Raw genomic sequence first — 13,974 nt, 5'->3', positions numbered from 1 at the left:
CCCTCATAGCGGAGCACTTTTTTTGCACAATCAAAGCTGTTTTTGTACATCAGCTCTCCCACGAAGGAGCCTGTGGAGCGCTGGTTCTGCATGCGAGTTTTCACCAGATCGATGGGGTACACAGCCGTGGCACCAGTAGCTGCAAAATAAAAACATATTTTTCACTGGTATGAATTTGTATTTCTTATGTAAGAGCAAGCCCCGCAATCTGTACACCAAATTCATTATCTTGAGCTGTCTTCTTAAACTGACTTAATACTGTGAGAATCAGGACTTCATCCTGGATTTGTCTGAGAAGCAGTGAACTTTATGATTGTCAATTCACAATCAAATATAACAGAATAGCAGCAACTTCACACATTTAACATAAGAAAACTAATAAATATTTTTCAATTTACTCTGTAAAAATGTGATTACAGTGCAGTGTTTAAATACACATTTTAGGCAACACTGTGATTTCGTACATGCAAGCCATCATGGCCCCTGAATTCTTCTGTACAAACACTTTTTCTACATTAATAAATCAGCTGCAAAATACGGATGATGATGTTTAATGGGTTGTGTATAAAGACAGCCATGCTCAGTGAGGCAACCCTTGTGACTGTGAGAAATATGTGGCACAGAGTATATTTTGAAGAAGTGATGCAGAACCAAGACGCACTAAATCCCTGCTGTCAGCTATATGTGCTGCATCTTGTCTTTGCCAGCATGCAACCAGCACAAAGGGTGAGAAACAACTCATTACTGCAAAGAAAACATGACTATTTCACCCTATGTCTCAAGATATACATCTCTCCCTGACCAGCTCTGAATTGGACGTTGCTGAGTGACGTCTGAAAAGACTTAGCATGTATGTGGAGAGCACACACATGCGGTCACAGAGTCAGAGTCTGTTCCTATCTGTGGGGTAGTTATGTCAGGATCTCCTTGTATCAGTTCCTTCTAGTGTAATTAGAGAGGGAGATTCCAAGGAGTGCGGTTCCGGAAGATTTGTGTCATTCCAAAGCTCCGTCTCCAACGACAGCCTGGAGCCACCGGTGGCATGGCAGCACAAAGCCGGAGCCTCACATCATAGACCCTCTCCCTGCAGCACAATGGTCGGCCCCGAGCCTCAGTGCAACAGTCAGCCGGCTAAGGTTACCCCTCGGGCGGGCCGGGGGCTCTGCCGCAGACATGTCACTCACCTCCAGCGATTGAGCCCAGAGTAAACCTGTAGGCAGACTCTGCAGCCTGGAGCCAGACGGGCCGAGACGTTTCGTGAGTGTGCTGTATGAGAGAAAGGGACACCAGTAGTCAAATGAATCTGGAGAAAGATGGGAGAGATCAGAACACTAACTATGAATCGACCGGCCATTAAACTATAGCGAACCAGATACATTGTGGAAAGAAAAATGTTATGGAGAACTCAACGACAGAAGAGGGAGATGGAATGCGAACATGTCATATAATGTCTGATTCATCAGCAGCCAGTATTAAATGTCACAGAAAGAAAAGCTGTGGATAATGTAAATGATTGTGCGACCCTGTAGCTGAATTTTCCACACATGCTACATGTGGGAGGCTAGGGGGTTAAAGGTCTTCCTTTATTTTAACAGCAAATAATTTCTCTCCACTTGATCTCTGGATTGGTGTTTGATGTTGAAAGCAGAGCCACTTTGTTTTGTCTGTGATGCAGGGGACCAGATTAGTCCAACAACCCTTTTCCATGTACAGATAAGAATCTACATGAATATAACACAGCCAGAACGAGGCACTGTGAAAGTATAAGTGTGTGCAGGTTGTGTGTGTGTGTGTGTGTGTGTGTGTGTGTGTGTGTGTGGTGGGGGTTAACTTCTACCAGACTAAATAAGAAGGGAATAAAGCAGATCCCCCTTTTCGTCTTCCCAGGTGCTTCCAGTGAGGTTGCATGCTAACAAGATCGAGGTCTTGATCAAAGGGTTTAAACAATTAGCCTACTTCCACTAAAGAGCAGGCATGAGAATTGCAGCGTCCCCCCAAAGGAATCAAATTCCAGACCTCTGAGCACGAGTCCCCAGAGCATGAGTGGCCTGAAAGCTCTGACCACAGCCTGATACAGAGCCGTGTTATCCGGTGGAGGCAGGAACTATTTTGTTCTCCCACATCCACCTTGACTCCCACTCCCGTCCTGCCATTAGCAGACTTTGCTAAAGGCTCCTAAAACTTCTCAAGCCCCACAGTGATAAAAGCCTCTTATTAGCGCCTCAGATGTGTGATTGCAGCTGATGCGTATGTGCAGCCATACTGAATAAAGCAGAGAGCCTTTCATGGAGAGCCACGACGCAACAATCCATTCCTATTCTGTGACTATAATTGGTGTACTTTTATCTGGGAGTTTAAGAAATGCACTTCAGAGGGGAAGAAAAACATGGGCTCTTCGCTAATTCAGCGACTGAACATTCTCCCTTTTTTGCTCCTTTCTGAGAGGATGACAGAGGGAGAAGAGGAAAAGGCTTTGATGAAAGGCAGGGGGAGGATGTGAGGTGTATTATAAGAGTCACTCAGGCTACCTGTCTCTGAGTCTCTGCTAGGTGGTACGGCATGGCTCCTTCCTCCAGCGGGGCGACCCTCTCGATGTCTGCTTGATTCAGCCGCCTTAACAAACAGCACCGGGGGAGGGAGAGAAGGACTTAGGCCAGGAAAAAGCAGTGAGCCCTGCATCTACTTTGAGCAGAAGCCAGTGATGTAAGATTTTCCACAGACCTTTTACTGCCATATAACCTAAAGTTACTGTAACTTTAATTTAAGCCTATATAAACAACAGACAAACAAAGCTGGATGAGTGCCCGTGGCCCGTGGCCCAGCAAGTAGAGGAAAGTGTTTTGTTACTGAATGTTTAAGACACAAAATGCTCCCTGTTGGCCTGATGGATCTATAAAGTCTGTATCCATGTTTTATGTTTGTCTTGTAAATCAGCCAGTGGAGCCACTGTTACTGAACTAAATAGGCAATAACTTTATCTTCACGGCCAATAAACAAGCCTATAACATATTTACTCCATTCATGCTGTAATAAATAAAAAAGACAGTTTTGTAAAGGTGCCTTGAATCAGCAGCACCATATGTACAAAATGTAAAAAAGTAAAGAGAGTTCAAGGCTATAAGAAATATCAATTTACCACCTACATTCACAAGTGCTTGTGTGATCCTGCTGACGTTGATTTTATGTTGACAATACTGACCTGTGACTTGCTGGAAATGATTCTCATCATAAAAAAAAAAAAAAAAAAAAAAAAAAATCTCTTGGCTTCTTTCTACATTTTTTCTCACCACTAAATCCAGGAATCTTTCAATAAATGTGTGTCATTATTTTTTTCTTAATAACTGCTCATCACATCTACTTCCGACTTGACAAGTGTCTTGCTTTGGATCCAAAGTGCCAATTTTCTTATACTAGAACTATGAAAAAAGCCCAAAAGGACTGAAACATTTTTAATTGTTAAATTGATGATAAATAGCCATGCTGAGCAAGTGAAGCGTAAAGATTTTTCCATGATTTGTAGCTCATATTTTGGCTAAAAGTGAAGTATTTATTCAAACTACCTGCATGTGATACATTTACAAAGCTACGCTTAAGTGCAGCAAATGTTGTAACTGTGTGGCTTTCAGGGGACATCTGTAAATTGCAGCTTCTGAATACAAACAGAATTGCATTCTTTCCAAGGTATGTATGTAGGTATGCATGACAGAGAAGCTGCTCAGTGTTACAACACAGATATCCAGGAGCTTACCCAGAGTGCGAGTGGAGACCGACAAGCTGGAACAAGATGTCTACCTCCATGGGAGTGATTTGACCAAACTTATTTGCAGCATGAACAAACTCCTCTACAGTTCAGCAAAGAGAAGAAAAAAATGCTGTCAGGCAAGTTTTAAAAGCTTAGAAAAGTCAAACAGGGGGACAGATAGCTTCAAAATGTCCGGACGTTTCTACAGAGGGCTAATATGATATAGTATTTGCAAATACTGATCACTGTTTTAATGTGTGTTTGCACCACACACGATAATAAGACAGATTACAGAAAAATCTTTAAAACCATTTGATTTGTTCTGTGTGCTCTAGCTCCTTCAGATATGCACTTTATCAGCAGCACCCTGCATCTCTTTTTTTAAATTTTTTTTTATTTGAGCTTCATATTTAGCTCTTCACTTCTCCCTGCTAAGTTGCTCCACAGCCATCGGGTGGTCTTTCTAAAAGGAAACCTAATGGTAGTTGTTGAAGGAGGGTAAAATACTTTTCTATTCACTGCCCTTATACCAAGACCTTCCTGCCAGATTACAGGTTGCAATGACTGACAGCTGGCTTTCAATTTGATGATATCTGGTGAATTTGGTGACAAATAATGGTAATCATTTGCAAATACTATTTATCTTTTCATCAAGGAAGAAAACAATGGGGGAAAAAAAACATCTGAATTCTAATGTTTAAGATCTCAGTGGAAAACACAACTGGGAGCAGATGTGACTGACAGTATCAGTTGCTCGGGTATACATGAAGGATTGCCAGGCTAGAAATGTTCATTTACCTTAGTAAATTAGTGCTACAGTAAATGTTTCCTGTGTGTTCACTCACACCACTCTGTCAAGAAAGTTAAAGTATGATTGAACAGCTCCATTTCATATGAAATGTCAAATACATCCGTGATGAGTTCAGGGGATGCTCTGGAGTACCTTTAGTGACGAGAGTGTCTTTGTGTGTGCCGGCGAGGGTGCTGTAGATCTTGCGAATTAGCTCCATGTTATTGAGGAGGGCATTGAAGGCATTAAAGTAGGAGAAGCTCACCATATGGGAAGTGTTGCCTCCTGCAGCCTGCAGAAAGAGACAAAAAGAAAAAGATATTATCAAAGAGGCAATATGTTCTTAAGTTTCCTCTGCCTGCTAAATGACGACCTTTCTATTGGATTCGTAGTTAACAGCAATGGGAAGTGAAATGTTCTTTTTTTTCTTTTTCTTAAATAAACAACTAGACAAGGAATTTTTCATTCAACTCACTGAAACCAGATTCTCCTCTACAAAAGGAGTGAGCATGTGGTGCCTGATGGTGGCCATGATGTCGCTAAAGTCCAAGGCAGTGATGGTGCCACTTTTCTTCTTGTCTTTTTGTGCAAACGCCTGGCGTGCGTGCTCCAACTGCAGCTCCTGCAGAATCACACAGTGAAAAAGGTCAAGCTGGTACCTGACAGCAGTTTGTTCCCATGTGGAGAAGCATCACATTACAAGTCAGTGGAGAAATGGAACTTTGGAGGAACAAAGCATAATGATATCAGTGTTGTACAGATGTGGAAGTCATCAGTTGTGACAATGTCAGACGCAGGTTCCAGTAATCACCACTGCCTCTCCAGAGATTAATGGAAACCATGTCCTGAGAAGTCTGATCCCCTAGCAAAGCGGCTGGTGCGATGGCCAGCAGGTGTGCATGCACAACAAGATGATTCAATATGACAGCCATGCAATCAAGAGGGGATGCAGGGGAAGGGTGACCCCAGGTCAGTGTCTGCTGTCAGAGCTCATCATGTATAACCAGTGGATTGTTGAGCAGCATCACCGGTGTTTCATTATCCTCACGCTGGTTCTGATAACCTAATCAGTGGATTGTTACTAAAGATCAAGCATTACAAATGTTTTTATAGTTGAAAAATGATAATACATTTTCACCACCCGGGAGCTATATGAAACTTCTAAGACTCACATATGCTCTATCATGTCTGCACACGAGTTTCTGGGAAATATTGGACCAATTATAATATGGCAGAAGAGAGAATCTCAATAACATACAATCAAACAAATAGACACATTTGTACTCGCACAAAAAAGAAATTAAAGGTGCTTGGACGTGACAGAAAAGCAGTAATAGCAATGATAGATGTAAAAGAAATCCTGCATACACAAGGGCCTTTGGTGTAACAGTGGAAACTTCTAGTCAAATATAATGAATCTCAAAGTGCTCCGAGGAATCCAGCAGAAGTGCATAAACTCCTGGACCTCCGAGGTTTTGACTGAGACCACCATCCTCATCTCCAAACCAGGTCCTTCCCTCACACTGCTGCTGCTTTACTGGCACACAGAGAGGCAGGCAATGTCAAATAAAGCAAAAACTGTCTTCAATGGCCCACTGGGCTGCCGCAGAAGTGCCTGCAGAGCCCAACAGATGAAACACTTAAGATGCAACTACACACTCTTCTCTCTTTCAATTATTGTAAGAGATCATGTGCAGCATGTGGTTCAGTTTCCGTCATTCTCATTTGTCCCCCAGCTGGATAAAAATGTCCCACGACAATGAACAGGCTCACAGTTATTGATGCACATGCAGTCTACTGAAGATGAAAATACATTGTGAGAACTGTCAATATGTTTTAGCTTTACTGTAGATTAGAAGGATTTCTAAAGATAAATAACCACCACCTCCAATCCTCACTTTATTGATATAAAGATGTGTGTTTTCACAGGGAGTTATGTATACTCCCAAGACCGGTGCAGTGCTAGTAATAAGCAGTTTAGTTATACTTTGTAACTCTGATGCTACAAGATGCCCGTCTTTGTCCTCTCCAGTATTTACATAATTTAAGTAAAGAAGATACAGCATGTTTATTTTCTAAAACCTGCGCTGACAGAAAAACAAATAAGTTTATTCCTTTAAACCATTTACAATTTACAAATCAAAATTAAATCAAACTCAATTTATAAGGCATATTTCATGCAACCAGCAACACAAACTGTTTTACACAAAGAAAACCATTTCTGCATATTATAAAAAAGTCTTAAAACACCAAAGTACATAACAATAATATAAAAACACACACCACATAATCTTTTTCACACTCAATCACTCATGCATGCACACACATTAAAAACATTTAGCAGCCCGCCACCCCACCTTATTTTCAGTCCACCAACTTAATGTAGATATAAAATTATTAATAAAAAATAAAGATCTGGATTAACGCTGCTGTTAGGAAACAATATGTTGAGGATCCATTCACACAAGGAGCCAGCCCACCCACTGCGCACCACCAGAAGATAAGAGCAACAAGTAACAAGAATACATTAAGGACTCCATAATGTAATGTAATAAAATAAAATAAAATAAAATAAAATGCTAAGTTAAAAGGTAGGTCTTGGGCTTTAAAAAAAAAAAAAAAAAAGAAAATCAGTGGTCTCTGAGATTTTCTGGCAGGCTGTTCAAGGACTGTGGTGGTGGAATGAGGTCTGAAAATAAGTTTTAGATTTAACTTAAGGAACAATTAAAAATCTGGTGCCAGAGGACCACAGAGTCCATCAGAGTTAATAATTTAGGAGCAGTTCTGATAAATAAGAAGGCCCACGACCTTTAAGACATTTATAAACAACTAAAAGAGTCTTAAAATCCCTCCTGAAATGCACAGGGAGTCAAAGCAACGACCTTGAGACTGTTGTAATGTGTTCCCGCCCTACGGTTCTTGTCAGAACTCGTGCCGCTGAGTTCTGGAGTAATTGTAGATTGAGAATACTCTGTAGATTTATATTACTCATATATCCCACTTTATTTGAGAAAAGATGAGTAAAACTCAGAAGTAAAATGTTTACCTGCAGGAACTGAGTGAATTCCGCATAGCTGAGGTTCTTGTTGCGTTCGTGACCAAAGTGTAGCCGGATGAACTCACAGTCCCAGTTGAAGGGAATGTGGTGATGAACTGTCGTCTGGCTGAAGATGTCACGGACATTCTCTGGAAGAGGCACAAGGGAGCAATTACAAACAACAGAAGGACAAACATCAGAGACACAGCTGTAATGTCCAGCTTCCATACTTATTCTGTTTCAAGTGCAAACCTATATAAGTAGAATAAAGAAGCAGCTTAGATTATAAAGCAGATAGCTTGATGGTCCCAGACTATAATTACCTTTTTGAGAACTGAGAGTTATTCCACAACATTTTCTACAGAAGCACTACTTGAAATTCCAGTCCTTTGTGAAGGTCCTTTATACAAAAAGAGCATAGAAGCTGCTTGTTTTTGAGATTCTCTACATTTATAATATGCTAGATATATTTCTCTCCAGATGGAGTGGTATATAATGTGTTTCTGACGGCTTCTTGCTGTGCTATTCTGAAGCAAACTTTTAAAAAATAGTTTGTTTCTTTATTTTAGGCAGAGCCACATAAGACTCTTATCCAAAGTCTGATTATTGCCTACAGTATTTCAAGGCTGGAACACCCGCACTTTGAAGAAGCCAATAGGAGCTAACAGTGAAGCGCTTTATGGTACTAAACCAAAACTGACACCCTTCCATGAAAGCAAAAAAACAAACAAACATCCAAATTAATACAAGCTCCAGTGGCAGCTAAATTTTGAAACTGTTTTAATTCTTGCAATGAGATGAGAGAAGCAAAATCTCTATGTCACTGTCTCTTATGTTTCCAAACTACTTAAAAATGTTTAAAGTTACTTCTAAGTTACTTATGCTAAAGAGTTCCTAGTTCATCACTGCTTTAACTTTGCTTATATGAGACAAGAACATATTAACAACACACAATCTAACATAAAGAGCAGTGGATAGACAGCTCCAGACATACAGGAACCACTAGTTCTGTAAGAGTCTGATAAGACAGAAAATAACACAAATGTACTGTATACAACAGTTTCACATCTCTTTCAGGTAAGTCTGTCTACTCTTATGGCTGCTTCTTCAAACTGAGTGCTGAACAGATCTACCTGAAGTTCTACAGTCAGACTGAAAATCACCTCATGCACAACATCCTCATGTAGTGTCGTAAGGGGATAAATACAATTAAATTTATCTCTTTAACAATGCACAGAGCAAGTATACAAAGCACAATACATACTTTTGAAGACCCTAAAAATGAAATGCAGTATGAAACCCACCGTGTCCCACCACAGTAATTTGAGTACTTTCTGCCTTCATCCATTCATTTTTGACACCAGCTTATTCCAAAGCAGGGTAGAGGGTGATTGGAGCCGGTCCCAGATGATATCACAGAAAGGGCGAGTTGCCAAACAAAAAAATCACTCATGCTCACAACTCACTCCTAGCGAGAAGTTAGAAATGCCAATTAGCATGCATGTTTTTGGACTGTGGGAAGAACCAGAGCACCCGCAGAAAACCCACACATGCATGGAGATCACAAACATCACACAGAAAGAACCCACAAAACAAGAACCATCTTCCTGGAAAGGTCCTGGTGCGAACCGCCACACCACCATGCAGTTGATATAATCTTTACTCAAATATAATTCTGTTTAAATGATCCTCTATATGCTGATATTCATTACCATGAACATACCAAATGAGATGTTTCCTGTGCCAGTCTTGTCAAACAACTGAAAGGCCACTATGAAGAGCGCGTCAGGGGCACATAGAACTGATTCAAAGGCCATAAACTCCTGGAAAGAGATCAATCTGTTTGGACAAGAAAGAAAAGGTTCTTTCTGAACAAAAGGTACATGTTGTTTTGAAATAAACTGTTGGAAAGAGAAGTTGAACAATCATATCATCATAAGGTGAATTAAGTTATTGTACAGTAATGCGCAATCTTTTATAAATATAGCCTGTGTATTTCTGTATATTGACCACAAATGTTATGGATGCTATATTATGTGAAAACACCATTAAGCCTTTATAATATCAATAAATATATCAGAGTTCTGGTTTTAAACTTACATGGGCAACATTATACTCAGATACTGAATGTTTAAGGAAGTTGTGTTGACATATTGGTATCCAAAAAGTATTGCTTCTGTTCTACTGTCAAATTAGAGGAGAATATACCAGATTTGTAACAATCATTCAGCATCTTGCAGGGATCTTATCAGTGGTTTGGGTATTAATATATAATTGATGACGATGTTTCTTAAATCTGCAAAAATAGCTGGGATCCATCATTACTGGTCTCTCTGACATCTAGGGTACCTCTTGTTTTAATGTTGACTGAGTTACTGATTATTATCCTAACAAAGCATAAAAGGTGAGTCACTTGAAAAGCCATTCAGTTGACTTGTTGCTGATATTCATAAATGTTAAATGTTGTTATTAAATATATGAATTCCATGCCCTGATTATCTAAATATGCAAATCTTATCACGTGAAAGACAGTAATCATGTTGCAGGGCACACTTGGTACAACATATACACATGAGTCTGATATTGTATTATTGCAGAAAATATGATGAATATGACGTTACAGTAGCATCAATATATCAACAAATACACCATATACAATAACACATCAAGATTTAACACAAAAAAGTCCATTAGAGCAGATAAGCATGTTGGGGTAAAAGGACCATATTTAATGAAGCTGCTGCAACATAAAAATTGAGCAGAAAAACAAAAACATGGGGACCAGGCTGTGAGATGCATCCTTTTTACAAAGACAAGATACAAAAGACTAAATTATGCACAATACCACATGATGCAAAGAACACTGGCAATAAATACAAACTAGCGATGAAGGCAAGGGGTGCAAACAGACTGACAACTGGAAGCCAAAAAAGCTTGAGCTGAAATAACACAAAGGATTAACCAAGTGGTAAAATACCGAGGATGCAGAAAACAGGTGAAAGAAAAGCACAAAACCAGGAAGTAAATAGACAGTGGATAAAAGAAAAAAGATCTTTTGGGGGGGAAAAAAAACAACAAAAAACAGACACCAGCAATGATTAAAACCAAATCTACGACGAATAAAGCATTTTTTACACTGTAAATCTAAAAGGCTCATACAAACCATCGGTTTGGATAACTGCAGAAAATTATGGTGAAATCAATGATGTACATGTAGCAAAACATCTCAGGATAACACAGAGCTTCAATAGCAACTTGCCAATCTGTATCTGTAGCTACATGTCTGAAGAAGGGCTGGCATTCGAAATGTAACATGAAAATTAAAACTCTCCAAGGAGCAGCTTCTGTTGTGCGGACTTCACTTTTTCCGTATCTTTTCATCTCTGTAGCTACTCACCCATCTTTAGTGGTATCAGCCACTCCAGCTATCAGCTCCACAGTTTTAGGGTTGTGTTGAGGCTGAGTGTGCAGACCCAAGTAATTCTGCACAAAGTCCTTGGGGGTCATGTAATGCTCTCCATCCTCCACCACACTGGCATACTGCAGAGGAGATACACACAAAGCTGTAAAAAAAAAAAAAGTGAAGTGTGGATCCACAAGTGGAAACTGTAAGGTGGACATGGTTTTGTTTCCACAGAGAAAGGCAGAAGACAAAGAGCCGTTGCTCTATGGGGTATCTCTTTCTTTTTTACAATAAGGTGTTTTTGTTCAGCTTGTCAAACCAGCAGATAGGAACCCCTGTTCACTAACCCCACAGAGTATTTTAAATCTATACAATGCTTTCTCGTAGTCTATAATCACACACAGACTCCTGTCGCTTCATCTATAGCACACTAGTAGTCCATCTCGTGAAAGCAGGCACAATCACATGCATCTCATTTTCAGACAAAAAAATGTGCACAACCCACTTTAAAACACAAAAATATTATCAACCCCTGATAAAAAAAACCAAAAAAAAAACCAGGAAAGTTGTGAAGAATTGCAAAAGTACTCATACTCACTCACTATGCTTTTCCAAAGAGATTATGAGCTGCTATAAATTACAGTCATAAATCCCGATGACCCATAATACTGTACACCTTTAAATCATCCAAATTTAAGTTTTTAATAGATAAGATACAGAATACAACACAAATAACCTTCAAGCCTCGAGCTGGGAATGTATTTCTCTTCACATGACTGAGGCAAAACCTGATCTCAGTCAAGCTTGAAGATGTAAAGTCATTTATAGAGCATGGATTGGGTTTCAAGTTGGAACAGTGATAGCTCTGGAAGCACAAGCATCGCATGAACTGACAACGGAAAGGCCAGGCTCATGGGTCTGTGCTGAGCTCAGATAGAGAGAGCAAGGGTGTGAAAGGAGAACCCCCCCCCCCCCACACACACACACACACACACACCCTCTTCACCCAAACCCAGTTTTTAAGACTACATTTCAAAGCACATTGTAAATGTCAGGTTTTAAATGAAAAATATCCATTCAAACCAATCTATTGCCACATTTCTCCATCAGGATTGTGTTAGCTATCTATTCAACCTCACAGTATGCCTCGAGTAGTTCTTAATCAAATTATAGAGGCAGTCAGAATGAGTTTCCAGTAATTAACCCTTCCACCTGAATGTGCATCACAAATTATCTAGGAGTGAAGAGCTGCTGAAGACCATAAGGCAGCTTGCATTACAAACTAGTCTCTCTACTTCCAAAAAAACAAGTTTATACTCCAAACAAAACGCATAAAGGGTAAATAAACCGACACACTGGTGACCGCAATTTGTGAAGGGCAGCAGACAAAGAGCGATTTGAAATTTATGTCAGATCACACACACAATATCAGAGTTGTTCTACATTAAAGCAGATCCAAAATTAGTCTGAACATTTGTATGACCTTTGCTGAACTATTTATTGCAGCGGACACAACAGAAACTACACACTGATAACAGCATGTTAATAACTTTATACGCACACTTTCCCAATGCAACTGTTTGTGTTTTTTAAACTTAATCTATTAAATGTGTTTGTTTTTGGGATTAAGTTCTTACCTTAAGAAAAATAGCCTTCAAGTCATGGGGATCGGCTCTTTTTGTGGCTTGCACCTGAAATAAACAAGTTTGAATTTGGTATGAAAAACATTTTTTTTTTCTTTAAAAAGCGTCAGTTTGGCAAGATGATGCCTATAGTTTTATCTCCATAAGGGAACTCTGTCATCGATGAGACTGAAGTTATGTCTGGAACTGCTTTGATTTTTTTTTTCTTTCTTTCGTGTTACGCAGGCAGCTCAGCAATATCGATCACAGGCAACTCAAACAGTTTCAGTGCGACACCCTATGTGGAAATGAACGATTCTTTAAAAGAAAAAGAAAACCTTGGACCAAATCTGCCAGACACACAACAGCAACAGAGGAAAGAAATTACAGTTGTCACTGCGAGGCCGGGAGAGATGCGCCTCGGGATGCAGAGATAAAAGAAAAAAAAGGGGGGCTCCGCTTGTATTTTACACAGAAGCTCGAAAGCCGCGCGCCCGCGTTCACGAGCTCTCCTCCGCATCCGACAGCGCAAAGCTCACAGCTGCTTTATTGTCTTTAAAATTCGTATCTGATAAGAAATATTGACGGAGTCACCTTGACCGCCATGCTGGATGTGACGTCAGCTGCAGCGGACTAGTGCACGCGCTGGGCTTCGGGATGACAGTGCGCGAGCATGACAGGACAGAGGAGGTCTTAGACACAACTATATTTATCCAAGTATTGTCCTTTTTTTGCGTTCAGGGCGGTGGGACGGACGAGGAGCCCGCTGAGCTGAAGAAGGTCCAGACAGAGAAGTTCATCCGTCTCTGCTCGAGCTGAATGACGACACACCTCACGCTGCTCTGCTGTACCCTGTGGACCAGTAACGCCAGTAGCTACTGGTTTTTGATTGTTCTACATTTGTTTTTTGTTTGGGTTTTTTTTTTTTTTTTTTTTTTTTTGCAGACAACTTGTCCAGTTTTATTTAGGTTATTTTTGTAAAATATATCTTGTGTAAACACGAATACATTTCACTTAATCAGCAAAACAAATAAAATAAAGTTTTGAAAATGTTTTTTAAGATTTTTTTTAAATTTTTTTAAATTTAATATTTCCCTTGTAAAGATATTAATGAATAATTCTGCACTTGAGGCCATGCAGGCTATACATTTTCCATTCTATGAGACACTCAAATGTTGAATTTTTGGCAAATTTGATGAAGAATAAACTGTAGGATGAGGTTTGATCAGCCTGGTGCTGTCAGCCAGTCAGGGCAGACTGGTTGTCACTCAGCAAACTGGGAGGACCTCGCACCTGAGATGACCATGCTTCTTCCTCCCATATTTCTTATCAACACTGTTATAGAAAACTTTGATGAATGCCATTCCTTTACATCTACAG

The 13,974-nt window shown here is 39.9% G+C and overlaps 1 protein-coding gene across 2 annotated transcripts in view; it reads right to left on the bottom strand.

The window, feature by feature from the left end:
* The window catches only part of LOC306766399 (electrogenic aspartate/glutamate antiporter SLC25A12, mitochondrial-like), a 20,923-nt gene extending 7,582 nt beyond the window's left edge, over positions 1-13,341 (bottom strand). Inside the window, exons 1-11 of one of the 2 annotated variants that reach the window (XM_079254147.1) lie at positions 13,189-13,341; positions 12,610-12,663; positions 10,967-11,109; positions 9,293-9,408; positions 7,579-7,718; positions 5,008-5,154; positions 4,686-4,824; positions 3,749-3,842; positions 2,529-2,613; positions 1,185-1,266; positions 1-139 (exon numbers count right to left, since the gene is read on the bottom strand). The exon at positions 1-139 is cut by the window's left edge and continues 20 nt beyond it. In XM_079254147.1, coding sequence (XP_079110273.1) covers positions 1-139; positions 1,185-1,266; positions 2,529-2,613; positions 3,749-3,842; positions 4,686-4,824; positions 5,008-5,154; positions 7,579-7,718; positions 9,293-9,408; positions 10,967-11,109; positions 12,610-12,663; positions 13,189-13,200 — 1,151 coding nt within the window. In that variant the 5' untranslated portion in view covers positions 13,201-13,341. Of the gene's footprint in view, positions 140-1,184; positions 1,267-2,528; positions 2,614-3,748; positions 3,843-4,685; positions 4,825-5,007; positions 5,155-7,578; positions 7,719-9,292; positions 9,409-10,966; positions 11,110-12,609; positions 12,664-12,982; positions 13,151-13,188 lie in introns of those variants that run through there. The other variant, XM_079254146.1, reaches the window with a different exon arrangement.
* Between the last annotated feature and the right edge of the window lie 633 nt (positions 13,342-13,974).

The sequence above is a fragment of the Telmatherina bonti genome (genome assembly GCF_933228915.1).
Source record: "Telmatherina bonti genome assembly, chromosome: 15".
In the NCBI taxonomy this organism is placed as follows: domain Eukaryota; kingdom Metazoa; phylum Chordata; class Actinopteri; order Atheriniformes; family Telmatherinidae; genus Telmatherina; species Telmatherina bonti.
This window is presented reverse-complemented; position numbering and strand designations above follow the sequence as displayed.